This window comes from Nestor notabilis, unplaced genomic scaffold (assembly GCF_000696875.1).
Source record: "Nestor notabilis isolate BGI_N333 unplaced genomic scaffold, ASM69687v1 scaffold9568, whole genome shotgun sequence".
NCBI lineage: Eukaryota > Metazoa > Chordata > Aves > Psittaciformes > Psittacidae > Nestor > Nestor notabilis.
The window spans coordinates 2,163-28,428 of record NW_009941475.1 but is presented as its reverse complement, the minus strand read 5'-3'; the positions used below and the strand labels follow the sequence as shown (position 1 = coordinate 28,428).

The 26,266-nt window shown below is 40.9% G+C and overlaps 1 protein-coding gene across 1 annotated transcript; it reads right to left on the bottom strand.

The window, feature by feature from the left end:
• Positions 1–2,087: 2,087 nt before the first annotated feature.
• On the bottom strand, positions 2,088–17,261 carry CSGALNACT1 (chondroitin sulfate N-acetylgalactosaminyltransferase 1). Its single transcript, XM_010020903.1, has 7 exons — positions 16,628–17,261; positions 8,672–8,904; positions 7,349–7,434; positions 6,398–6,576; positions 5,886–5,980; positions 2,731–2,812; positions 2,088–2,371 (listed from the first exon to the last, which is right to left on the bottom strand). The coding sequence occupies exons 1-7, from the start codon at positions 17,259–17,261 to the stop codon at positions 2,088–2,090; spliced, it is 1,593 nt and encodes a 530-aa protein (XP_010019205.1).
• Between the last annotated feature and the right edge of the window lie 9,005 nt (positions 17,262–26,266).

Genomic DNA, 26,266 nt, shown 5'->3' with positions numbered 1-26,266 from the left:
CAAAGATACATTAAGTTGCTGAGGGCTTAGGGAAACCTAAGGGAGGATAAATTAAAAACATCATGGAAATATTCAGGTTAGGCTTGAGGCAGGTTATGATTATGAAACTTTCCTAATACACATTGCCCAGTTTCAAATTCAGGTTAAGTGGGACTGTAGGAACAACTGTCACTTTGGAGCAGCTGAGTTACCATAGCTCTCATATGTATTCAACAAGCCATACCTGTCTCCTCTTACTGTATATTTAAAAAGTTACTCCATCAAAACAAAGCCCTTTATAAATAATTTATCACATAATCTGGGAACAAAAAAGTTCTTTGGAGGACCTACTTGAGTTATTGCTGAAGTTTTTATGGTAAGTTATGTATTTGGGGGTTGGGGGTTTAAGCATACAGAGTTTCCATTCTTTTTGTTGTACTTTTGCATTGGTTTTGGACATTTGGTGATTTGCAATGGAGATCACATGCATCCAACAGAAGAAAATCATGTTTAAACATGTGTCAAGGGAAAAGGTACTTACAGTAGCATGGTTTCAGCCTGCAGAGTGGGCACACAGTGCTTTCAAAAGAGGCTCATAAGTGCTCTCCCAGTGGCACGACAAAGAGCATGTTATTCATCGTTCAGTGCTATCTTACATATTTCTTCCACCAGCTTTTTCAAGCCAAAAACCAAATTAGAATCTATTTTCAGACTGCTTTGAATTAATATGAAGCTATAAACCAAAGAGACCACTTGGAGAAACAGCATGTAGGTAAGCAAATAGGATTTCCAAGCCCATGCAGTTTTTGTTGGCTAGTACACATTAAAATGACAAACAGCAGTCAGCATTAGAAGAAAAATGCTTTATAAGAGCAGTAACTCATACTTTCAACAGTTCTAGGCAATTGAAAAAAATCTATTAAGATGGAGACTAATTTTTGGGATGCACCTATAATTATCATAAGAGAATTTGCAGGGTCCAGTAATCCATCACAGAAATTTATTTTGTTAATTACAAAAAGCTTGCTATGCCCTGGGCAAGACTCTACATTTGGTTTAAAAGGAATACTTTGGTATAAAATCAGAAAATGGTCATTAATTTTGGTATCTGACATTCAGTGTTTAAAGCCTCCAGCTAAATCAGTACTGCAAGTTGATATATATTTCGTTTTCTTCAGCATGGTAAAGCTTCTGTCTCCCAGCACCCAGATTGTGTAGAAAAATCACTGCACTTATCTGAACCCAGTTCCCATCAATAGTAAACACAGATCTGCAGAGCATTTTTCAAGTCTTGGAAGGCTGTTACTATTTCCTAGTAAGGCTAGAAGTAGAAAACTTGAAGTATGACAAAATAATTCCCAAGCAAAACAAACTTCATTTAAAAATAAATCTTGAGATACTTACAGTATTCTAAAGCACAAATACATCATCTGATTCATGTGATATAACATGGCTCAGTGCTTTTGGTTTGCTGTCTGCAGAAGAGAACAAGCACTACTTTCCAAAGTTTTTGAAACATCACACTTGACCAGTAGGGCTTTCTCCTTCTAGGTTTTAGAAAGCACTTTCTGAGGTGCCTCTTGCCTTTGAATGAACTGGGCATACCCTGTCAGTGCACTGCTGCTGTTTCCCCACCCCAGCTCCTTAAGCGAAAAAGATTTTTGGTCACTCCAGCTTAACCATCGTTAACAATCAGATGTCATTCTCAGAGCAGGAGCTCTGCCCTTCAAAATAGACAGAAATAGCCCTTTTTAGATGTGTCAGGTTAGATGCATAAAATACCTCATTATTATTGGCCCCACAATGGGTCAATCCTTTAAATAACTGTACACATCTTACAAACATTTCAGTGGAAGAGCACATCCATTTGTTATTGTGAATGCCACACTGTCGTTTATGTAATGTTCATTGTCTCTGTGACCTCAAATCTTCTCAAGTGTTCAGAAGCAAGTGCTGAACAGACAGGCTGATGGAGTACTTAAAAGTTCTGCTGCCATCCTGCTGGAATCACCATGCTTTTTCAGTCTCATCTCATCTTCTCTTGTTAGCAGCTCTTTTCCAAAACACCCTACAGTCCAGTTCAGAGGGTTTTTCCTCCCTTTCTGGCTTCATGTCTTCTTCTTGCTCCATTTCTGTCTGCGCAGGTGTGTCTCAATCTCTTGCTTGAAAACAAGCATCCCAAGCTGGCCATGAGAAGCCTCATTCATGGCCTTGGACTGCATGCACATTTTGTACTGCTCTGGGGTCAGCTCATCCAGGCACTGCTTTTCATGCCACAGGTGGAAAAGACCCCTGACAGGCGTTCGGATCACCATGAGGTTGCTGTGAATGTATTTGCGGTACAGATGTACATCTTCACCACCCCATCCTTTAATGTCCAGATCAAAGCCACCTGACACAAACAAAATCCAAAATAAAACTAGAAATGTATACTAGCAAACTAGCACTATTGATTGCACTAAGCTATTCTCTGGCTCCAGTCAGCCCTTTAAAACAGCCAGACTTTCTGCCAACATCAAAGCATCCAAATTTCTTAGCTTCAAATCTTTCACTATCAGACAAAATTGCTTTATTTCTATTGAGCAAAGCTTTGATTCTGGTAACCTCTATGGCACCTAGGAATGGTCTGAACATCTAACCAGAGTACTGCTGCAAATTAGAGGCATAGACACACTGGCAAAGGAAAGGGAAGCTGCTCACAGCTTTCTGTCTCAGTAAAAAGGCAGACATACTGGAGTGTATTTTTCTTACCTATGTTGATAAAATCAGATCTGTACTGGCAAGTCATCCCGAACCCAAAGTCTCTCCAAAATCCAGTGTCTTTTTTAATAACCTGCATGGAGGGAAAGGAATCTTTATATGGGAGCAGAAGTGCTTTCAGTGCGAGAAGCAGACAAGCCCCTGAATGTGGGCAGAAATAGAAACTCTTTAATTCTTCCCCATGTAAGCCCATGGCTGATCCTGAACCAGTTTTTGTAGATACTCAGTGCATGTTTCTGCCTCAATAAATCAGCTATGTCATTAGCTATCATGGATAAACCCCTGATCCACTCCTGCTGTTGCAGACCAAATGGAGTAATACGACATCTCTCTATAGAGTTTGCTTCTTCACAGGCAAAACATCCTCCAAAGTTGTTGGTTCCCGTGGGATTCAAATCCAGTGTAAGAAACATACTGGTAGTCCAGGGAAGCCAAACTCTGCTGTAGAGCAGAAGGTGGCATCTGGACTGTGCACCACAAGAGCTCTGGAAGAAAACAGTGGTTCTGATCTGATCACCTTAATTCTGAAAAAATTAGGAAAATGGTAAGAATAGTTTTCTATTACAGAACTGTTAAATCCAGCTAAAATTAAAGTCCAGAAATGTTAAGTGGTAGATAGGTATCCCATAAAAGCCTTTGTAATAATGAATGTGCAGTCTACATTACTGACATGGACCATGAACACATTATGCATTGCAGGTAGAAAATCAGAGCACCAGGAAACAACGGCTATCCTTTTCAAAAGCAGATATCCAAGTATAGACCCATAAGGTCATAATTCAAGTGACCTAACCCAATCTGGTGATACATCCAAAAATTTCAAGGGACTGGGACAGGTATTTAAGTCCTCTAGGCAAGTCAGCAGTACTTGACACTCTGGAAGGTCTGGTTACAAACCCACCCCTTTACAGCTATTCTTGAAAATTTTGGCTTCACTTGCCACAGAATTACAGAAGATGAGGAGACAATTTCCATTTCTGGATTTACAAATCCCAGCATTTTCTTCACCAAAAAAAAAAAAATCTCTTCCAAAATAGTCTCTCCTGATCTCTTGTTCATGCCTCCCCTTTTTGTTTATAACTCTTGTCACTTCAATGTTTTTTATCTTACTGCTTGTGTGGCTATCTTTCCTCATTTCTCCTTTCCTTGATAAAGCCAAGTTGCTGCAGAAGCCAATTAAAAAGAAACAAGATTATATCCGTCAGGTCTGCAATGTAACAGAAATTCTCCATAATGTTGCCCTTACAGCAAGCTACTTGTATGCATTAGCATTACTATTTCCCATTAGTGGAAGTGGCTGCTGCACAAATCAAATTCTGTCAAAGACTGCTGAAGGCTTTTCTTTTTTTTTTTCTCAGGAGCCCAAGTAGCAGGACAGAGTGCTAACAATGTCTTCTTTTAATGGCACAGATCTGGCCTCATGCCTGGGAACTAATGTGCGCTGAAAATATAAAAATCTACATAAAAATTAGATTGGCAGTACTTCTTTAAATCCAGCTTTTCTGACATAAGCATCACATTTTACAATTCAAATATTAGCTATAAATATTTGCACAACCCTGACAATGTAGTTTGTGGAATTTATGCCAGCTTGAGAGCTAAACTCTCTTTCATTTCCTAAACACAGTGCTTAAAGCCTGAGGATCCCTGGTGGGCTCTCATCAGAGAGAGAAGAGCTAATGTGAATCCCATGGTATTATCAGAACAAGTTTCTTCCGAGGAAAAAAAAAACAATAGAAAGGATTTTACAGACTTTTCAGTAAAAGACTTTCTGGGTACCTGTTGGATAACACAGGCAGCAGTAGACAAAAAAGATTTGAAAATACTTTGGGTGGACTTTTCAAATTCTCATTCTTCATTTTTCTAGAGGGATTGAAGGAAGTTATGGTAGTGATGGCAGAAGACTGGACTCATCCCCCTAGTGATCTTTTTCAGCTGTGACTGTTACTGGGCTCACAACAACCCTAATTCTTACCTACCGAAAACAAAGGAAGTTGGGATGCTCTGGAGACAGTGTCCAGCCTGGGGCACGATGAGCCCTGAGAGGTGCAATGCCTGGCAGTAAGAGGGGCAGCTGTGCCAGTCTGGGACCTGGCCCAGAGGAACTGAATGAAGCTGCATAGCTGGTTTATGCTTCAATTTGAAAATTCAGCCACTTACCAGTGCTAGTGGGCTGAGGAGTGAGACCTGCTGACTGTGGAGGGAAGCAAGAGTGGAGGGCGTACATAAAGGGAAACCCATCACTTCTACCACCCCTTTAGCTTCAGGACAATGCAATGTCAAAGCACAAGAGAATGGAGAATAGAATCTGCAGCAGCACCACATAATGGCTCTACCACTAGTATTTATGTGAACCTCTCATCTGTGTGCTCTGCTGCTTCCTCACAACAGCTTCCTCCTTATCAAGGAGACTCATCTGGGTTTAACTACATATTTTAATCGTATGCCTTATGGCAATGTTTTTAAACATAATGCTTTGTTCTCACACCAAAGATAGCAGGTGAGATGGAAATCAGTGGAGTTAAGCTGTTATATCAGTGCCAGATTAAAGCCAGAAGGGATACCTCCAAGCATGTCATTTGACTCTGAGACAACATGGTATATTTCAGAAACATACTGTCTGCTTGCAGGCAGTTTAATCATGAACTGTGGGATAGGAAAAGCCACTGTAGGTGTTCAAGTAAGTGGGGAAAATAATTGTGACAGCCCCTAGAACTCTGTTTTCACTGACTCACCTAAGGATATCTATGCTTTTTACAAATGTCAGCTATCCAAGATGCGAGCAAAGAAACTATTAGGTGATAGGAAGAAATGAGAGCAGTATCAGGGACTGTCACCCCAAGACAACACACCATGGAGGAACTGTTCACCAATGAGAAAACCCCTTCTGGCAGAGAATCAGACAAGGTTTAAATCCTCAGGCTCCATGTATAAAACACCAAACAAGGGTTAAAACAAATGATACCAAGATACTTCCCTGGGAAACGTAACTGCAGAATTCACAGTAAGATGACTGCTGTAGTTAATTCTGCCTGTGTGGTGGTCACTGTGCAGAAGGAATAGGGAAATGCTACCCAAGAGCACATGCACCTTTGAAAAATGCTTTGCCCAAATAAAAGCAGCCATTAAGAGAAGCATGTACTTACCAGCTGCTGTTTTAAAGATGGGATGGAATCATGGTGGCCATAAATTATACTGGGGTTATACTGGCTGAAGAGGACAGGATAAAACACCTTCTTCCCTGGAAATGACAATAGGTTATTTATTTCATTTTAAAGCTGTATAAAACTCACTTCTCTCTCTTACAAGACGATCTCCAGGCCAGATCAAATCCAGACAAAGTCACGCAAATTTTGATTGAGCCTATGTTCTTTGAACGAGAATATGAATGCGAAGATAATATAATTAACAAAAAGATCTTGTTCCAGAGAGCACAGGTGCTGAAGACAAGAAATTCACCACAGTGGGAGCAGGAGTGTTACAACCTTTCAAAAGCCAAGCAGCAATGGAATTTTTATACATCTTAATTAATTCTCTAAGTTTCAAGAATGATTTACAGCAGCTTCATTACCAATTCAGAGAAGAATACTCTGGTGAAGACTGTTACACAATAGGTAAAAATCTGTTGAAACACAATACACTTCATGAGCAGCAGTACCTGGCTGTGTGTTCAATCTACAGGAATTTAGGAATTCAGCTGTGAAGTATATGTCCACGTCGCAAAAAAAGAGAACAACATTGTTTCCTTTCCAAAATCGAGCACCAACATCTAATCCTTTGCCCCTGGAAAATTCTTCATTCAACTGGATGAAGGTGAAGTTTTTGAAGTTGGCTGACCTGAAAGAAAATATTCAGCAACTGACCCTGTCCTTCCAGCTGGGTGAGAAAACCCAGTATGAAACAATTAACCCAGAAATGTGTAATGTCACAGTTCTAAGAGCAGTTTGAGGGAAGAAATGTCCACTTTGAGATTTCCACTAAGTCTGCATTCAGAGCTTGACCTGTGTGCTCCTATGCTAGTATTCTTGTCACAAACTTTCTCTGGGCAGGCTTCAGAAAAATCCCAACAATGCTTAGATGGACAAAAATACCTTTAGTAAGCAAACATAAAATACCTGTGGCTGTGTTACTGTACCTATACAAGAGTCTTCTTCACACATGGAGATGATAACAAAAGACTTCACTGCCACATTATCTTGACAAACACAGCAATACAAGTAAACACAGCAGACCAGACCTGGCCAAAGGCATCTGGTTCCTGTGTGCTCTACTGAAACTGCCTGCACATGCCTTTGGAAGTCAGCTTTCAACCCTAACAGTTAAAATTACTTTCAAAGTACTAAAGAAGTTGCCAGTGTGAAAAAAAGCTGCACTGAGGTAAATTCATTAGCATCTGCTTTGTGGTTCTAAAAACCAGCATCACAAAATCACAGACATGGCACCATCAGGGTAACATTGGTTTTATCTCATATAAAGGAAAAAAAGCTGTTTTCTCCAATGCAGTTTAGAACTTTCTGGTACAGCTACAAGTTTGGAGAGCTATCTAGTCTTCAATTCATCGTACAATCACTGTGTATGAACAGCACACATCAGATACTCAGGTACTTACTTGGAGGTATTTTCAAGTATTGATTTGACTTCATTCATTTGTTCTTTCCCAAAATAAACTACAGTGAGGTGAATTCTCCCATACTGCTAGGTGAGTTCCCCCATCCGGCTGAATGCCCATTTCCCTAGAGAACAGAAACAAGATTTGTGACTTGTGCCAGAAGTTAGCTTTCTTCAATAACCTACATCCACTGGGCAAGACAGAGTAGGGTGAACCTTGGAAGGCATCCCTGAGGGCATGATTCACTGACAGACATCCTTGTCCTGACAAGGGGCTCTACCTCTATCAGATGGGACAGAAGATTACCTTTCAGGCAGATTAGGAAAAAAACCAGCAGTATTTATTATATTAATAGGAGGACAGCATTAAAATAGGTCATCCAGCCCAGGAAGAATGATCAAGTAGGCAATAACTCTAGCATTTAGGAGAATATGAGAAGTGGGGGTTATAGAAGCTATACATAGCTATAGAAGCCTACCTCTTAACCTTGATTTTTTGGTGACAGATATTCCAGAGTTCAGATCTTTGGCCTTCTGTTAAGAAATATTTACTAAAGTCTAAGTATCAACCAGAGATCAAGCCAGTAGCCTAAGGATAGGACCAATATGAACTAATGCTGGACATTATGCCTCACTTGTACAAAGTTTAGTCAGCAAGAGTTCATCTATAATCAGCAGAGATCAGCATGACCAGAGGGTGATTTCTCTCATCCTAAAACAAGCATCTATCAGATGGCTAATTTAGAAAAGAAGCCTAATTTTAGATGGCTGTAATCAGGCAAAACAAATCCCTTTGTAAGAGTCAGTATCTGTTGCTAACACAGTCTTTTCTGGGCAGCTATTTAAAGCTACATCTCAGATAAACTCTCCCTCCAAATATCATCTCCATGCTGAAAAACAGAAGTTTGAAAGTAACTATCCTGAAAGTTCAAATACATTTCCTTCTTGCCTTTTATTGCCTTAATCTTTTCTCTAATAGGACTTAGCAAAGTGTCTGGGAGCACTAATTCCCCTTTTCCTTAGAAATGTTCCTTTGCAACTAATGGCATGAAATTGTCAAGTTATCACAGTGTGTGGGCCCCAGCAAAACAGATTGAGACACATAAGCCAGGTAAATGCAAATCAGAAACCTTGATGACTGTTTATATAATTGCTTTTACTGCTCATCAAAATGCATTAAGCAGCCAAACGTTTTTCAATCTCTATAATAATCTCAAAAATGATTTCTTAGTGGTACAATGAAATGTTATGTAAAAGTAGTAAGGCCTTTATAACTCCTAAAATTGCATCCTACTTTGCAAGTGAGAAAAAGCAAAGTCAGTACTGCAATGGGAACCCACCTGAAATTCTGCATGAATTGCCAAAATTTGCTGGCTCTCTTGGCCAATGGCACAATGACATTAATAAGTGTGTCAGCTACATTGACATTTTCATTTTTCACTTTCATTACAGGACCAAATGGCCGGAATAAAACCATCTTCTTGAACTGATGCTTTGTGTCTCCTTTGAAAGTCAGCTCATACAATGTGCCTTTGTCTTTTTCTGTACGGTAGATCCCTACATGAAAACAAAAGAGAGGAGACTTTGGATTAAAGTTGGGCTCCTTGGGAGATAAAAAATGATGCAGTCTTCATGTGCTACATCTAAGCTGAGAAGGCAGCAGAGGCATGAGATACTTGCTTTTAAACCAGTCCTTAATCCACCATCCACTGGTGGAAGCTGTTACCCTGGCAGGGACACAGCCCTGGGTTGCAGGAGCTGTTTGGTATTCTCACAGGCATATTCCGAGGCTTGGCTGAGTTACAAAACCCTGAAGGTTACCAATTGCTCACACTGAGCAGACACACTGTCCTTATTTTTCAGACTGCTCCAATTGCATGCTGCAGGCAGGCATGGTAACAGTGATGCAGAGAGACTGCAAAAGGCAGCCTGCCTCTCTGCAATATGACTGATTAGGCCATCTCCCAGAAAAGCAATTTCCTGATGAGCATATTCCTTTCCTCCTTTCTGGGAGGTTCTCTGGAAAGTCCCCAAAAAAAACTATGCAACCAGGCCCCAGCAGCCATCAACTTCGCCCACTGCCACTCAGGACAAAACTCTCCTGTTACTCAACTCTCAGGGGACTTATTTTTTTGTGGCAACGATGCCCACTCCTGGGTGAGTAATGGTCTGCAAGGATGACACTTGTCAGAGTTTGTCAGAGGCTAGACCCAGGACACTCATTAGACAGTCTCCAAGGATATTTAATTCACTTACTTCCTGTATAGAAGGAACTTTTAACACACTTGATGGGTCCCATGCTGAGAGCTGGCATGAACCATAAAAGTATTGGTCATGCCCCACTGAAATACTATTCTGATACCTGAAATGAGATAAAGTTGGCAAAAAGGCTATAGATTTTACCCACTTTAAATGATGCTACTGTGCATACTGAAATAAAGATTTTTCATAGTTCCATTAGGTTTAAGAAGTAATAATTAAGTGTTAATTCAAACTATTTGCTAAGCCACTGTAAATATCCTAACAAATTCATCAGTAGAAGAGTATAACTGCAATGCCTTCCATTTCTTGTAGAAACTCAAGAGATAAAGCAAAAACCGCCTGGAAAAAAAAACCTCCACTTGACATATTTCTTCTTTTTTATTCCTCCCCATCTGGTTATGAAGAACAGCCTGACCAAAACAATGCCTTTTTTTTTTTTTAATTCTTTAAGTTATTTTTTATGTATAGCATTGTTGTGCATCTGACCCATAGATTGTCAGCTCTGTCTGTATTTCTTGTGAAGGTCTGAGTCAAAGGCTTGTTTGAACTGCGAAGTGATATAAACTCTAAATCTTGTATTGTGGATTTCCTATTGGTATGTTCAGAACATTCAAAAGATTAATGAGGTAATAATTTATGGGTCCAGAGTTCTGTGAATTGTCTTATCTTCACTATCAGTGTATGTTTTATTCTTAATGAACAATATATGCAGATTTACTGAGCTGTTATTCACTTCATGTTTTATTTTTAACATAAGCTGATTCAACAAATGCTCCAACCCTCCCTCCAGCATAGCAGATGAACCTAGTGAGACAGCAGCTCCATCATTATTTTATTGATAATCTTTTAAAGCCACATCCTTGACTCTCCCTAGCTTATCCCATATAGTCCGCACAAAATGCAGACCATGAACAACATCTGTGATTAAACTTGAGCCTGCACTTGGGATCATTTGAACAGGGACCTAACAGTCCCTGTATTTCCTCCTCCTGGTGGCCAGAGAATGGAAATCTGGGCCTTCAAATTCTGCTCACCCTGTTATTCTTACAGAAAGCCTGCTGATGATCGGAGCATGTTGCTGGGTACTCTCATTTACTCAGGCAGTTTTTGAACACAGATCTTGCCAAGAAAAGTTGTGCTGTGGAAGGGTAAGGTAGCCTTTTGACATTAAGCTAAACAAAAATATAAACTAAATCTGATTTGCATTTTCTCTAGAGAGAAACAAATAGGAGTGTTTTGCAGGTTTCACATAGTGAACTGACATTTTTTCATAACAAGGATCTAAATTAAACTAACCAATTTAATACCATCTACCATGCAACAACTTAAAGTCTTCACTTCTACATCCTCTTCTACCCCTGCAAGAAACAATGACCCCTCAAATACCACTTCCCCAGAGATATGTACATTCGTGGAATAAAGGAAGTTTTGCCAAATAAGCAAGAAGCACCTTAAAGCAGAAAGCATGTTGTGACCCAAGGGATCCCTCCTAGTGCTATACACATATCTACAAAGGCTGTTTCTAACTAACTCTGCAGTTTTGTCGTTGCTCAAAACTTCTACTACAGCTAAAATCAAGCAGCTTAGGTGAAGGCAAAGTTCCCTCGCACAAGATGGTAATCCAGGAATTCATAATCCTAACATTTTATCTTGAAGAGAACTGTATGCAAGTTTAATGCATACAGTTATTTACAGTTTAATTAAGTATGGTTATTCTTGATGCAAATTTAAACCATTTGTTTTCCTTTCCTAAGCATCTTCTTTCCTTTTTTTAAGTGAATTTTTTTTGGAAGTAGAGAACAAAATGATTTGCCCAAGGTCAGGCAGTGAGCCTTGGAAATAAGCCTGAATGTCCTGAGTCACTCCAGGGACTAACCCAGCAGAACATCCTGCTTTTCACAGGATTTTTCCGTTTCCAAAGGCACTACTTCATTTCTGCCATCAAGACCTTTTACATGATTCAGAAAGATGTGTCAAGCAGCCTCAATTCTAAGAGGTGTCGCACAAGGCGAGGAAAAAAGTAATCTCAAATAAGTAAAACAAAAAACCTTTTCCTGAAAAGGTTGTTCCTGAAACAAAAGCCTTGGAAAGGCCAGATGTTCACTCTGGATAAAAGAAGGTTAATTGAGCATCTATTGCTTCCATTACAGCAGTATGTTTCAGATCATGCACCATTCTTTTCAGAAGCAGGGAGAGAAGTCAAAGTCTTTGGAAATGCAATGTAAAAATGTGAACAGGAGCTTTGAGTCAGCAGAGAGACTGGAGCTAGAATGAAGGGGAGAAGCAAAGAAAGACCTGGGTGGGCTGACTGAAGGGTTGACTAAAGAGCAGTAAGTGTGCAGCCTTCAGAACAACAACTCCCAAGGCTCTCTAAAGAAATGGAAAATACCTGATCTCTGTTCAGCAGAGCAGGCAAGCAAGTTTCAGACATCTACATGGAACTAGTAACTAGCTAACAGCTATGCAACCTTAACAAAATCCTGTTGAGTGCATGACAATTTTAGCCTCAGTTCCACTGACCATAGGTTTCAGGTCTCCCACTGTAAACAGAAACACTCCCTGGACCCAAGTTCATTACTTACATGCTGTTAGATGTTGTTGGAACCACTATTATGATTTATCAGTATTCACTGTCCCCATTTTAACTCAATATGATGGTGGCCTTTCCACTTCATGTGCATATTATCCTTTGAGGAAGAGCATCATCCTTTCTCTCAGTAACTTCCAGGGCAAAACTGCATCAGGTAGCTCACCACCAGTAGCTGTCATCTTGAGAAAGCAAAGCTACTCCTTTACATCTGCCTCTGAGACCATTTTTAAAATTCCAGTGTCATGGTTTAAGCCCATCCAGTAACTCAGAACCACGCAGCCATTCACTCACTCCCCGCTGGGTGAGATGGGGAGGAGAATAGAAAGAATGTAAACCCCATGGGTTGAGATAAGAACAGTTGAATAACTGAAGTATAATATATTACTACTAGTAATAATAATCATAATGATAAGGGAAGTAACAAGGTGAGAAAATACAAAACTAAAAGGGAAAAGGAAAACCAACAGTAAACACAAATGATGCACTACACAATTGCTCATCACCCGCCAACCGATATCCAGCCCGACATGGGCAGCAATTTGGGCCTTCTGGGTAACTCCCCCAGTTTCTATACTGGGCATGCCGTGCTGTGGTATGGAATACCCCTTTGGCCAGTTTGGGTCAGGTGTCCTGTTTCTGCTTCCTCCTGGCTTCCTGTGCCCCTCCTCACTGGCAGAGCATGAGAGACTGAAAAGTCCTTGCTCGGAGTAAGCATCACTGAGCAACAACTAAAACATCAGTGTGTTATCAGTGTTGTTCTCAGACTAAAGCCAAAACACAGCACTGCACCAGCTACTGGGAAGGAGAAAAATAACCGTTGCAGCTAAAACCAGCACATGCAGTCACCAGACAGCCACCTACGTCAGTGCAGGAAAACTTATACAACATATTTGACAGTGCTATGGCAGGGCATTTCTGAAATGATCCAGGGATTTTCTGGAACTGTTCCTATTGGGAAAGACTATCACCAGACAGTGATTGCATTCATGTATGGAACACACCACTCAGGCTTGTCAGAACCTCCAAATTATTATCTCCATTTTTGAAAAAATGAATGACTGACTTACAAATCTATGCAGCTCTGCTACCATTTACATACAATTACATCATTGCAATTAATGATCAGACCTGTAATTCTGCCCACTAAGCAACTGGCTTTCTACTGGAAACAGAGCAGTCCTTTGCCTGCTTAGAATATCCAGAAATTTCTGATCTTTTCATGTTGTTTCTTACTAACTCCTTGTAGCAGAAAACCAGTGAGCTTGGTATAGAAGTGGGAGGAATAAGGGGGAGAGGAGAGGATTACAACAGCTGAATAGCCCAAGTGCTTCTGTGAAGAGAGAAGCAGAGCAGAGCAGCAGCCAGATGGATACGTTTCAGGCCCAAGGGAGAAGGTGTGGTTCTCTTGGTTTAAATAAGCAAAAATGGAAAATTCCACCATGTGTCAGCTATTACTCCTGGAAGGAGAACTGTCTGAGAATCCTATCCAAATTTCATGTAACAGCAATCTGCTGAGAAGCAGATGTAAGGTACTAGGGTCACAATCTAATTCCCATGCATAAGTGGTTCTGTCTAGAAACTGCAGAGGATGCAAAACTTATTTTAAGAGATCCCAGCCACAGAGACAAAACATTTACCCTTAAATGTAAGAAGTGTTTGAGAAACATTTTCCCTCTGCAAAGACAAGAGAAAAGTCATGGAATGGAAAAGAGGAAGAGAAACAGACCCTAATGAAATTTATTGCACCAAACCACCACTCTGCCTATTGACATACGTTAACAACGAACTAGTACTGATAAAAAGTGGTAGCAGGTACCAGATATGACCCACAAGAATAGGAAAAAAACCAGACAAGAGGCCCAATAAAGCAAGATTAACTTGCACCACTCTATATACTAGTAAGACCAGCTAGTAAGTTCAGCAACACACTTGAGTAAAGCCAAAGTCTTCGCTGAATAGGCAGAATAAAAAGACACAAGTCTCACGTATCAAGAGCAGCACTTAAAGTTTTTGATTCTGTCTCTGACCCTGCTTACCTGATTTTTATTTCAGCACATCCCTTCACCTGCTTAACCTTAAGACAAGGGCAGCAGCCCCACCTTTAACATGAGATGCATAAAGCTTTTTTGCGTTATTGCTAGAGCAGCTGCAAAATAAGAACCTTACAGGGTTAAGTGGTATTACTTTCAGTGCTGACCTGGGCCACATCTCCCAGAAGGCTCCAGCTATCCTGGCCAGTTCCAGAAGTGAAAACAGCTGGCTTCAGTGGCTGGGTAACTCTGCTCACAGATGCTGTATTGCTGGGTTGGTGTAAAGCTGCCAGAAGCTGCCATGGAATCCAGCCTGTTACTAACTTGTTCTGTAGGCAGTGGCACCTGCAGAGCACTGTCTCCAAAACAAGTTCTGAGTTCAAACCATGCTCAAAATGCAGAATTGGAATAGAAAACCCAGTCCTCCCTTCTGCTTAAGTTATACAGAGAAATACATTTGTTTGTGCTTTGATCAGCAGTTTTTATCATTCTTGAAGAATGGAGGATGGGGGAAAAGAGACTGCCAACAGATAACAGAGATTTCCAAGGGAACTCTGCAGAGATATCTTCTGCCAAGTCAGCACAGCTCCATCCCTGCATTTGCAAACAAATCTGTTTGCACTGCTAAGAAAGAATGAGAATTTGTTCCTTGAAGCTACAAGAAGCAAGGGCTTGTCCTGCAGGGGAGGACACAAGGAAATTTCCTGAGCTCAAACTGTGCTGCACACAGGGCTCCAGTTTCTTAAGCTCTGAGATGCAGGTAGGGCTTTCTCCCTCTGGAGTATTTCACCACGGATGTGAAAACCTGCAAGGCCATTAGTGCATGAAAATCTCCACAGAGCCAGCACTGCAGCGTGCATCCTTTCCCATGCCTTTCTGCACACCCCATTCTGCTTTGTTCCCCAAGAACTGCAGTGGTACCCAGACAAAGCCCCTTGATTGTGCATAAAGGCAGGCACTAAGCAAAAGGGTAGCTTTATTGGAATATTAAGCAAGGTATGGCAGGAAACATCTCCTTTCCCCTCACCTCTCTCCATGAAAGAGCTGGTGCCAAGCAGTTATACATAGAATCATAGAATCATAGAATGGTTTGAGTTGGAAAGGACCTTGAGATCATCTAGTTCCAACCCCCCTGCCATGAACAGGGACACCACACACTAAACTATGTCTCCCAAGGCTCTGTCCAGCCTGGCCTTGAACACTGCCAGGGCTGGAGCATTCACAACTTCCTTGGGCAACCCATTCCAGTGCCTCACCACCCTCACTGTGAAGAACTTCTTCCTTATATCTAACCTAAAGTTCCCCTGTTTAAGTTTAAAGCCATTACCCCTTGTCCTACCACTAGAGTCCCTAATGAAGAGTCCCTCCCCAGCATCCTTGTAGGCCCCCTTCAGATATTGGAAGGCTGCTATGCTTATTCAGCTCATATAATAAACAGTAGAAACATATTTTTAAATGATAAAACAAACAAACAGATAAGAGGAGACTGGAAGTACATAGCTCCACGATGCATTCCGATGCTGGCAGCCATCAGCACTTCCCAGTTCCCTGCCACGCCCTAGTCCCATATCTGAGCAAGAGGAATTTGACTGGTACAGAGGAAGTGCCTGCATCAGAGCAGGGCTTGGACCTGCCTCAGCAAGGTCTCTACAGACTGAACAACTGTCTGTATCAACCATAGAGACATCACAACTCCTGAAATACATCTGGTGCCTCCGCCTGGCTGGGAAAAAGCAGCCCAACTGGAAACAAGTAAGCACTTTGGGTTTAGTGACAGAATACATGAAGTAAAGACTGGTCACTGTAAAAAACAGCACTTAAAAAATCCACACTTACTGCCTCAATATTGCATATCAGAATAAAGACTGTTTAGCTCATTTTAGAATCCAAGGGCTAAGCTGCACCACTCTACAAAGGTTAGGCTTTCCTAGTCATTTGAAGTTACAGGTGATACTTGCTGAGTTACTGAGCTCCTCAGCTGCTGTCCTCAAAACCTATCTTGCCACTCTGACTCTGGCAGAGCTGTGCAGGTGGAAATAAGTGTAACATTGGAGTTTGGATTTGGACTGCCATTACCAGTCTTAACACTAACAACAGGTCTGGGATTGCAGCCTGGTCATTCACCCCTTGTTTAGCCAGTTCTGAAGCAAGTGCATGACTAGGGAGCTGTGAGCACACATCGGTGGTCACTACAAGAGACTGGCAGGGTCTGTTGTCACAAAGTCCAGTTCCCCAGCAAAGCTGCCATCCTGCAGTTGTACCTGAGACAGCATCGCTGGGTCACAATGTTAACACTACCACCATCTGAGATAACACCCATCTCCCTCAGCAAAGCAGTCACACCACAACCCCTCACTAGCACTGTGTAGACCTTCTAACCTCCTGTCTGCATACAAACCTTCAATGAAGTCAGAGGCTGTGTACACATGGTGTTTTGCATTGCCATCTCCCTCTGGATTGTTCAAACTCCCAACAGCTAACTCGATCACCTCTATCAACTCATTTCGCTTATCCTTCCTTACAGGTTTCTCTTCTGGGTGGCGTGTCAGCCCTGTCTCCAGCTGGTACACCTTCTGAAGGGTAAAGGTATCAAAGGGCACAACTGCATACTCTGTAGACAGCTTAATGCCGCTGTGCACCTCGGCTTTGTCTATTTGGGAACGAAGGAAAGCCAGCAGATTAGCCTGTGCCTTCTCTGGGTGACTGTGGTCAAGCCGAATGCCCAAAGGGTCTGGGTGCTGGTCCTGCATGTTCTTAAACTGCTCGCTCCTTCCCTGGAGCTCAGCCTTCAGCTGGGCAATTTGTTTCTTCAAACTGATGATGTAGTTGAGGTGATAATCTTCTCGTTCTTGCAGAATGGCTTCATATCCCTCCTTCATAGTCAGACTGTGCACCCTGGGCAAGGAAAGCTGCTGATTGTCACCCTTGGGTGTGCAAGCTAACATATAAACAATTGTCACCAAGCAACAGGCCACCACCAGCAGGCCTACAAGTCGGGGGAGAAATAGAACAAATCTTCGGCGGAGCATCATCGCTCAAAAAGCAGAGTCTAACCCCACGCATGCAACAGTTCTTATGTCCATGCAGTGCCACAGAGGCCCCTGGACTTGGAGTATTCTTACACAGATGCATGTATGTGCAGGAACTGGCTTGTCAGCTCTCTTAAAACATCTGCTCTGCCTCTGTATTGGGCTCTATCTGGTGTTTACCCAACAGGACCAAAAGACAAGCTATGAAGCAGACAGGACACCTCCTGATCCTCATGGTAACACCTATGCTGCAATCTGATCAGCTGGTGGCTGATGGAGCCTGAGAACCTGAAAAACAAACGACAAGGATAGTCATTCAAGCACATCAGAATTTGGTCATTCAGTCCAAACCATTAAGAATGTTCTAAGAATTTACCTCATTTCTCAGCTGCTCTGGCACATCTCAGAGCTCTGAAGTGCTTGTGCTAAGACCCGGAAGGTGCCAAGACCCTTATGTGGGAAATCCTGTATGCATGCATTTAATTTTAATAACATGATTTCATCCATTGCCAATGAAAAACTGGCCCAGGCCTCAATGTCTGTCATGCTTTAGAAATTTTAGGAAGTCATCATCTATTACTTTTTGGTGAGATGGTAAGGTGCTCAGTTCACCCGAACAATGATGAAGTATTCTGCCTCTTGGAGCACTCAGATTTTGAGTCCCACAGCTACCGCATAGATTTCAGCTTCCAGGCATGTTTTTCCAAAACACCAGGTGGCAAATGTGGTCCCATTTGAACATGTGAAGCCTGATGTGGAGCAGAAATTTGATAACCAAGAGACTAGAAACTATTATCAAGGCCAATTGCTGCAACTAATATTGTTTGACATGTCCTACCAGATGCTCCCATAAAAACCAAAGAAGTAGAGATAGGAATTTTTAGGAGCATTTAGGCCAAGTCTTACTCAAAATCAGGGGAAGCTTTGTTTCTAGCTAAGAGGCTGTCAGAATTGCACACTATGTTATCATTTTAAGGCCCTCTTCTGTTTCTGATAATGTTATATAAAGTCTTGCAACTATGTACAGTACTACTGTGTTTTTCACATATGCTCTGTGCTCAGGAGTGAAGACCACAGAGAAGGTTTAAGGAAAGCTGGCTTAGGTATGTTTTAAAGTAAGAGAAGTTAAAACTGGGAACATTACCATTTTTATAAGACTTCCTCAAGTATACTTAGAAGAGGAAAGAAAAATTAGATGACTGAACATGAATATTGATCTAGCTGTAAGCTACATTAAAAATTGCACTGAGAATACTATCAGTGGGATTTTCAAAATCCCTAATTTTTGGCCCAAATCCATGCTGATGCAAGGAACTTCATCATTTACTCAGCTGATAGCAGACTTAGGCCAAGGCTGAGTAATTTCCTAGATTACACTGATGCTGCACTGTTAGACTTGAACACAATCAAATTAACACCTTGCTGCTCTCCCCTTGAATACATGTATGACATTATGACACTTCTTTTGACAATAGAGATTCACAGTCTTTTTAGTCACACACCCTTGCCATCAGGGCCTTAAGTAAAAACAGTTTATCTAGGAGTATCAGAGTTATAATCTTGAGTCAAAGTCTTCTGTAGGATGTTTTATCAACTGCTACATTACTTCCTCCCCATGCCTTGATTGGCTGTTGCTCTATATACAGTAGCTACACAGTGGTATTTACCTTTGAAATGTTATCAATATTTTATCAGTCTGCAGAGCTTCTAGGAAAACAAAATGTGCTTTTAGAGTAGGAATTGAGGAGGCTAAAGTGAACTATGAAAATACTACTGTATTTTTCTCAATGCTGTAATGATGAATGGCTGTCAGAGTATTTAGAGGATTCTCCAGAAAATGTCAAATGAAGAATTGCTGGTGTTGAAGAAAATATTCAAGCAGCAGAAAAAAGGACAGGATGAAGTTGGTGCCCTTACCTTTTTGCTGTGATCTTCTCTTTGGAACGTCTTGGTCTGCTACAGCTACTTCTCAGCTTGCCACGATAATCTCCTGTTTATCTCCCTTCTTATGTCCTTCCCAGAAAATGCTTGTATTATGGAAAGCACTGTCAGCCTCAGAACACCTCTTCATTGCTTTCACATTTACCAGCTGCCTACATCTTCAGTCTGTCTCCTGTGCTGTGAAAGGCTGCAGTGGAGACACTTCCTATGGATGCACTATAAAAGCTGGCCTCCTGCAATGTAAAGGAGCTTGTCAAAGCAGGGAAAATTAATCTGGGCATTTCTAACTCTACAACAGATCTGGCTAGAAGACTGCAAGAAGGTTGTGTGCAGTGAGACAGGGTCAGGAAGTGGTAAGATGTAGTACATAAAACACTGCTGTGCTTGTATGCTTCACTTCACACAATTAGTCCATTGACTGAATTGGCAGAAGCTGAACATCACTGAAAGGATTAGCTGTGCTAACATGGCATAAACTGAAATTACATCTCAATGGCTTAGATAAACACGCAATTTCATTTCTATAAGCAGCAACAGATTTGAGTTTTGGATAAAGAACTCTTCAAATGTTGACCTGAAAAATGTATGTATGCATATATAGCCATCTTCATTAAAACATACGGGGTCTCCCTTCAGAGTACTCTCTTTCCTTGCTACTTTTCTGGTTTATAATCTCAACCATCAAAGATGCATCTTTAAAAACTCTCCAGAACAGTAAAATAACTGAGCCACCATTCTCATAACAAGGAATTCAGGCTACAGGGATTTCTGCCTTCTTCATGGGGGTTTTGACATCACAACTGGAGGCATCTTGACAACAAGCACTTATTACTTACCCTCTGTTGCTAGACCTGTCTTACTAAATGATACTGGTGATTTCAGTGGCACTGCTTTACAGTGATTGATGTTTAAATATACAGTTATTATTGTACTTACTATCTCATGGGCACACTTGTGAAAGCAGTCCCAATCCATGTCAGTGCCAAAAAAGGCAGATTACTTTAAGTCAACACTGAAGGCGGTCACAGCTAAAGCATCTTAGCTGCACAGGCAGTGCCAGAAAGCTAGGGATGGTAACTCCTCCTAACAACCATTCTGTTGATTTCACTAGACCTACACAATTTCACACCAACTGAGAGAGCCTGAGATGAAGGGGAGACAAACTGAAATGCCAGTTTTTTCCAGGAACTGACAAAAACACCTCTGTATTTCACAGCAGTCAGTTGCATCAAATAGTACTAGTCTATTTGCAAAGAGAAGCTTTAATAAATACCCAGTGGTTAGTCTGGTAGACAAGGAAAAGGACATTAATTCTAAGAAAGAGTCTGTTTGCAGAAACATCTTCAACCTCCGCTCAACCTGTTAGCACAGCCAGAGGTCAGTCCAGCACACAGAGGGGCTTTTCATTTCTTTTCAAGGAGCCTGAGCCCAAAAATGATCTGAACACAGAAACGAGTTCTGTCATCACTGTAAGCACTCTGTGAATGGCTCCACACAGTGCAATGTTCTGCATTATATGGAGTGGCAGAACTTAAGAAAGTTGGTTGGTATGCACCCACCACTGTTACCCACCAGCATCTGGATTTTTAATGGGCTGTAGAGATAAAGAAAATTTATCTCTGCACAGAAAAGACAACATATTTTAAGCATGAATTTTTTACTCACAAAAACTAAACTGAGAATTTGAACTTCATACTCCCCTCACTCTTCATGTTGAGATCAGAAAACAGACGGCAAAAGAACAGTCACACTCGCAGAGGCAGCAATCTCCCAGCACATATGGAATGGGCAACGCCAAATAATTCTATGCTTTCTGCTATGGCTTCCTATTGCAGGTTTAACTCAGACTGGCAACTACCATTTTAGCTCACAAAACTTTTTGAAATCTCTTTTTTTACCTCCTCCCCTCCCCCCTTTTTTAGAGGCAGTGAATGGCAGAAGCTGCAGTTAGTTTTCTGGTAGGTGTTTGAAATATCTTCACTGAACAGCAGCACACATTACAGTGAGATTTCATTAGAATCATATTAGTCTCCAAAACGAGCTGCAGGGAGGAGGAAACAGATGTTTCACCCAGACTTTAAGTGCCTTACACACACACAAAAAATAAAAGACATTCTGCAACCACTTGGCATTTGCCTTGACCTTTTTAATTACAAGGATTGCACATAGCACTGCAGACAAATTAGTCTACTTTAAATGTTAGGGACAAGATTTTGTCCCCTAAGCCCCCTGATAAAAATTCAAGCCACTGAGCAAAATGGGACATGTGACAGGGATGAAAATCTAGTCTTACACAAGTGTTTAAGGTGCATGTGGAGGGAATGCAAAAAGAAATTATTTCTCCTTAATGCTGAATTATGATTTATCAACTACTTCTCAGCCCAGTTCATCTGAATTAAACAAAAGGCAGAAATAAAGGCAAGAACCTGTCTGATAAACTGACTGTGTGCACCTTTATAACCTCTCTCTACTGTCCCCCTTGTTAAAAACCACACCAGCATTCCCTCTTGGGTTGACATTCACGCATCCCAAACAAATCACTTAAAATCCTAATATCTGGTTTGCAACTGATAGAGAAGAAGTAAAAGATTGTAAAGAAATAGTGTCCAGAATCAAAATGCTAAATGCCAATACTTGAAGACAGAAGACAACTCACCGTAAAAATTTTCATTTCCTAACCTTTGATTCCAGTGTCATCTTCAGCAGATCTTACCTGTATTTCCATGCATACTCCCAAAGTGAGTCTCAGCATCTAACCCACCCACAGAAGGGCAATTACACTGTTCCTCTCTATAATTGACAATTAAAATCTGATCATCTTCCAAAAAGGTTACAACAATTATTAGAAGCAGTCTTAAGCAAAACAAGAAATGTTCAAAACCCTTAATGTTCCTGGAAATACTGTTTTCTTCTTGCGAGGGAGCTGAGAAGTGGCTGGCTTTACATTTAAGATATTGCTATATGTTTCTCACTCTGGAAGTTAAAAACACATTGTGGAAGTTATATATTTTCCCTTTGTTAGTAATCTGGATCATAACGCTGCTAATTTAATTGGTTCCCTCTTATCAAGATGAGTAACTTTACTTAAGAGCACCATATGTCACTCCACCTCACATATAATCTGAGGTCTAAGTTTACTTGCATTAGACCATCCTCTTACATGTGATAAAAAACTTCACAGAAGTTAAACATCAGTTAAGTTCTAACCACACCTGAAAAGAACCAACATAATATCTAAAATAATTTCCACACACTGATAACATCACTTTACTATACATAAGAACTATTACTTTAAGTAACTGCAACATTACCAGAAGTGCTTTTTCTCCCCCAGAACAATGTTATGTGTGAAGACTTGGCAGTTTCCCACAGATCAATAACCAGCAATTATAGCAGTCTTTATTAGGAATGTTATTTTTTGTATTAGACACTCCGATTTCCATCTTACAACCACAACACACTACCCCTCTCTGCTAAACACACTGACTTGCAGGTGTATAAACCTGTACCTCCTCAGTACAATTGTTAGTTGGAGGTACTATAGGACACTTCCAAAAGCCTTTAGTGGACTTTCCTGGAAGTTCCCAACACTGTTTATCCTCCAGAAGGCAATGTGACAGCTGCATGCCCTGTCATGATCTCCAGTCTGACCTGGAGATTCCCTCCTCCTCTCCTTGACATAAATCCCCTGGTACAGGTAGAATCCCTGTACCAAGCTAGGTGGTGAACTTGAACTTCATTAACTGCAGCAGAGCTGGCAGCAGAGGACGTTTCCTCCCTTCTGAGTCCAGCATGTAGGAATGGAGAAGACACATCTGGTTCCCACAAGTCCAATGTTATTTTCTCATTGTAATGCAGAGCCTTAAATTTTGTGCTCCCTGTACTTCAAATGAAATTTGCTGGGTAGTGTGGTATCAAGACAGTCCTTCAAATAAAATAATCAAGAATAAAGGGGACAAGAGAAAAACATCCTGGCAGACCAGGTATAAAAGTTTTGGTATGTTATTGAGGCTGAGGAAGAATTAGCAGGATAGGGACTAATATTGCTGACCAAGACTACTGTTCAGCCATGGTTTACATTACAAAAGTAAATCAGGTTTTAGACTGCGAACTAATAACCAAGGAGCCAGAAAATTACTGCAACCCAGTCCAGTACTGAGACAGGTACCCAAGCTCCACACACAGGTCTAAAACATGCAGCATTAACAGTTCTCACAGCTCACCTACCAACCCCCAAGCTCTGCTGATCTACATTCCCCAATCAGTCTGGTCAGTACTGATGGACAGGAAGAGGCCAGTCCGCCGACTCAACCCCCATTTCCTTCCTCCTCCAGGTTAGAGCTTACCATGAACCAACAAGTGCCACAGAGTCCCATTTAGTTCATCACTACTGTTTTGGTATGTGGTTTTGGCCAAAGATCTATCATTTCCTTGATATATCAGGAAGGAGTCTCCTAGCAATTCTTTGAAAAGCCCAAGCTTTTTAGTTATTTCAGTAAAACATTTTTTCTCCTTTTAGAGAAAGTTTCCAAATATCAGAGAACCACAGAATCATTGGGGTTGGAATGGACCTCTGGAGATCATCTAGTCCAACCCCCATGCCAAGGCAGGGCCACCTCAAGCAGGTTAGACATGAACGTGTTCAGACGGGTTTTGAATGTCTCCAGAGAGGGAGACTTCACAACCTCCCTGGGCAGCCTGTTCCAGTGCTCTGCCACCCTCAGCATAAAGAAGTTCTTCCTGGTGTTGAGGTGAAACTTCGTGTGTTTTAGTTTATGGCCACTGCTCCTCATCCTGATGCTGGGCACCAATGAAAAGAGATTTACATCATCCTCCTGGCATCCACCTTTGAGGTATTTATATGCATTAAGGAGATCCCCTCTCAGTCTCCTCTAGGCTAAACAGACTCAGCTCCCAGAGTCTCTCCTCATGAGAGAGATGCTCCAGATCCCTGATCATCCTTGTGGCCCTCCACTAGACCCTTAGTATCATTTTCATTTTTTTATTTGAGGCTTACATAATATTTGAATCTCACTGACTTCAGCTTTGCCATTAAACTAGCCAATTCTTTATTATGGGAGCTTGAAAAGACAAATCGCAGCAATGTTTCTGCAGAAAAGGTCCAGGCAGAGGGGTAAAAGAAAGGAAGACTGTACAAAATTAAATATAGAAAGTCTATCTACTTGACCATGAAATTATTTTTCGAAAAAGGAATTGAAAAAAAACACCTGAAGACAAGCAGAAGGAACTATCTTGCAAAACACAGCTATCTATGAAGTTTTACTTAAGTCAATTGATTTCAACAGAATTAAGATGTTATCTTTGTATGATCCACTTAGATGGATTTATTTTTTAATAGAATATTTTGATAGGTTGAGAATGTCTACTTTGTTTTAACTTAACAGACCACAGTGCTTCAACGTTCCACTTCATGTCGGGTTTGTGGGCTTCTCTGAAAACACCAGAGCACACACAGGCCCACAGAAAACATCACTTCTGGTCAAATGGCTCTAAGGAAAAGGATTTCATTTTATGAAAAATGTAATCACATTTCTGTATCTTTTAACTAAGTAATTCAAGACACATTTTTGAGACACCTGCCCACAGTTGCTTTGGTTTCTAAGATTTCACCTCTCATCCTCAAATACCTCAATTCAAACAAGTAGTCTGATAGGCTATTTCACAGCCAGAAAGATAATTTCTCATTGGTCATCAAGAAATTTCAGTTCCTTCATTAAACTCTATTAGTGTCTGGGATTAAAACTAACTTATCACAGAGATTTTAATTGCAGTTATTACATAGCTGTTAATAGCTCTTAAAAAACAGCTGTTCAGCTAAAAAGCATTAAATGTTACCAGTTCACAGAAGAGCCAACCTGGTTGTCTAACACCGAACTGATTGATGACATTAGTAAAGCCAGTTTCCCTTGCCAGTAAAAGCTATCTTTTCTTTCCCCCTTTTGTTTACACAGGAGAAGTACACTACGCAGTCAGGTCAGCATTTCCTGAAAGGTTCCGAAGAGCCTCCCTCTTAAAACAACAACTTCAGTCTTCAATCAGAAACAAAGCACTTTGCATGAAAAGTGATGAAATAACACACACAATGTGAACTTCCACTGTTACACTTTTTTTCTCATTGTACCGCAAAGTTATCTGGCTTGGTTTGATCTAACAAGTCACATATCAAAGTTGATGCAAACCAAACTTCTTTTTTTTAAAGATAGTTCATTTTCTAAAGACAACAGTTTCCTGAAATTAAGTGCATTTATAAAGCTTTCAGAAAATGAGACAAGAAATTAAAAAAAAAAAAATAGTATAATTTTTATAACCTACCAGAACATTGGAAGAGATTTCCTTAGGAGATGAAGCTTCATGCTTCTGAGTCTTTGTTTCTGTTCATATGGAAACCTGCCTGCAAATGATAACATTATTTTTTATTTTAACAAAGATTGGCTAGCATCTGTGCTGGCACAGCTATGCAAGCTAATGAAAGAAAAAGAAGAAACTGCTGCTGTGCCTTTACAGATTTCTCCTTTCCCCTTCTTTTAATACAGTTTTCTGTAGAATATTAAAATCATACCATTTTCAAAGAGAACCCACGGCAGTTTAACTCAGAGGACAATATTCCCACACCCAAGCCAATGTCCTTTAGTCTGCCTCTTTTCTAGCCCCTGAAAAAGGAAAGGCAGCCGTTTTCTTTTACAAGCGTACATTGTCCCATTAAATTCTCTGAAGGTTTTACTGTAATCATGCAATGCATTCTGGATTACAGTTTTAAAGAGTCAAAGTCCTCAGCTCTGAGGCCCACAAAAAAGAATGGTGTGGTCCTGTTGGAGCAAGTCCAGAGGTGGGCCACAAAGACCATCATGGGGCTAGAGCACCTGTCCTATTAAAAGAAGCGGAGAGAGTTGGACTTGTTCAGCATGGAGCAGAGAAGGCTCAGGGCAGACCTTGTTAACAGTCTTCCAATACCTAAAGGGGGCCTACAAGAAATCTGAAGAGGGACTTTTTATTTTAACAAAGATTGGCTAGCATCTGTGCTGGCACAGCTATGCAAGCTAATGAAA